The following is a 2,609-nucleotide window of genomic DNA, read 5'->3' on the forward strand; positions in this document are numbered from 1 at the left end:
CCCCCCCTTTCTTCTGTAGCAGTTCCAAATGATTTGTGTTTCAATGCCTTTAAACAATATTAGGATTACTTATCAAATAATTTTTTCTGATATTAAGCTATATCCAAGTACCAGTTTGGATTTCAACAGTTGTTCTTAGTTTGCCACCTTCAAATTCATCCAGCTTGCAACATTGTAGTGGTCTTATACTTGAGATTAAAATGTTAATATTATAACGAGAAATTACAACTTTTTTTGCTTTATTTGGCTATGTGCCCATCTAGCACTTCATAATACAGTTTCTTGACCCATTTAACCATAAAAATGTTACAGGGCCTAATGGCCTACTTCAAGTTGTCATCATAGGTACTTTGGCACATAAACTGCAGCATATGAAGTATCTAGCATAGCGCAATTAGACTTACAGTCTTCCTGAAAAAGTTCTATTGCTAGTTATCCTAATAAGGCTTTTGTTATTGCATCTAATTTATCCAATGTTTGTGCTGCATTTTATGAATGTTTGCTAGCTAGTCCAATTATGAAGTACTGATATAGTAAAGAAGTCACAGTAGCACTTAGGAAACTGCTGTGCACTGGGTTAGCTGATCTTTGAATAAGAGATATCTAATAATAATGGAAATATTGATGTTAGTTTTTAAGAACAGCTTGCATTTCCATTATTTTGTCATTAGTGCAGCACTGCCGTTCCATTATTAGTAGTGTGTGCCTTAAGGGTTTTGGTTTGACTTTCACCTTTAGTCCCAGTTGGTAGCAGCAGTCAGAGAAATTAAAAGGCGTCAGTTTATGAGAGACTTCACAATTGGAGAAGTACCATTGATGGAACCCACTGTTCACTTCTTCACAAGGCTTGATCACACTTTGCCCCTCAAAAACAAACTTCTGTTTGATTTATGTTATCATTGGTATTTGGTAGTATAATAACATATATTGAGGCTAAAACTACTTTAACTTCTGGATTTGCAGATTATAAACCCACATAACAAAGATATCCGGGACATCCCCGGATTAGCCCCTCCAGCACCCAGTCGAAGATTACTTGCTTATCCTTACTGAAATCTCAAAGCAAACCATTTTCACAAGGATAGTGCATATTCACTTCTCAGTGCATTTACTTGGTTTTTGACTTAAGAACAGAGAGTGGTCGAGCACACAAGCAAGGCAAGGGTTGTTGTAAGAGAAGTACCTAAGAAGTACCTGGTTCAGTAAAAAGAGTCTCCCACCTTCTCCTTTTTAATGATATTTTTCCATTCTTTGTGATGTTTTGATGGGATAGATCCATATGTTGTTGTTTGTATGATTATTATCTGTATTCTAGATAACTGGAACTTTCACATGGAGGAAGGGACTTTTGAACTACACAAAGCTTTGGCACTGATTGACTTGTGCATACACCAGTGTTGTATAATATCATTATTAATCTTTATTATATTTGTGGAACCTATGTTAGTTATTGTTCAATTATTCCACTTGCCTTAGTTTTCCCTTCTTTTTGGAACCTTCTATTCTATCCACTTTCTTTATCTCTTTCAATCTTTCTTGTTGTTTGATTTAGCATATACTCCGACAAGGACTCGATGTTACTGTTGTCTGTTGGTAACTTGTCATCTGTAATCCAAATATTTCAAGTTTTATCATTTACTTTATTTCCTTTTTATTTTTTTCGAATTTAATAGCCCTACACAGGGAATGGTAGAATTGCCTGCTAGTTGGGAGGGTTATGATTTTAGAATTCGGCAATTAATATTGAATTCCCTTCTATTCATGTAATTGTTGTTGTAATTGGTGTCACAGTTTCTATGATGTAGTCATTTGCATATCTATTTTTCGAGTGTTTATGGAATCAACTAGGGCTTAGGATCTCTAGCCAGTTAGGAGTTAGTCTTAGGATGTTACTGGTCAGCTACTGATGCAGGGCTTTATCTGTTGGATATTATTATACTGTCCATCTTCTTCGTATTTCCTATATTTCTTATATTGCTGTTATTTTGTTATTTTATGTTATTTTATTTTGAGTCTATTGATAGTACTAATATATCGTCTCTTGTTGCTTTCTTGAGCCGAAGGTCTCCTGGAAACAGCCTCTCTGCCCCTCGGGGTTGGGGTAAGGTCTGCATACATATTACCCTCCCCAGACCCCACTTGTGGGATTATATTGGGTCGTTGTTGTTGTTGTTGTTGTTGTTGTTGTTGTTGTTGTTTATGGAATCAGCTATTAGCAAAAGTAGCATGCTTTTTATTCCTCAGTCTCCAAGATCTTTTTTGGGTTTCACTTTTAATCCGCGCTAAAAATTACTTTCAATCAGTAGCCAAAAAAGTGTATAAAAATTTGTATATATATATATATATATATATATATATATATATATATATATATATATATATATATATAAAATACATTTTTCGGCTATAATTTTAAGAATGGTTATAAAATGTCATTTTCTCATCTTTTTATTCCATTTGACAAAGCCACGGTGGTGAAATAGTTCTAACAGTATTCAAAAATAATTTTAAGCTTCTTCAATAGGAAGAGATTTTGACTACCTTTGTTAGGGGAAGCATGACCTTTTTGTATGCATGCCTCTCCATTTTTTACAATCAATTTCAATTAT

General features: G+C 34.2%; 1 protein-coding gene across 1 annotated transcript in view; it reads left to right on the forward strand.

The window, feature by feature from the left end:
• Positions 1-1,475, forward strand: part of LOC109216363 (novel plant SNARE 11) — an 8,086-nt gene extending 6,611 nt beyond the window's left edge. Inside the window, exon 10 of the mRNA XM_019380512.1 lies at positions 964-1,475. Within this exon, the coding sequence (XP_019236057.1) occupies positions 964-1,053 (90 nt within the window). The 3' untranslated portion in view covers positions 1,054-1,475. The remainder of the gene's footprint in view (positions 1-963) is intronic.
• The last annotated feature ends 1,134 nt before the right edge of the window (positions 1,476-2,609 follow it).

The sequence above is a fragment of the Nicotiana attenuata genome, unplaced genomic scaffold (genome assembly GCF_001879085.1).
Source record: "Nicotiana attenuata strain UT unplaced genomic scaffold, NIATTr2, whole genome shotgun sequence".
In the NCBI taxonomy this organism is placed as follows: Eukaryota; Viridiplantae; Streptophyta; class Magnoliopsida; order Solanales; family Solanaceae; genus Nicotiana; species Nicotiana attenuata.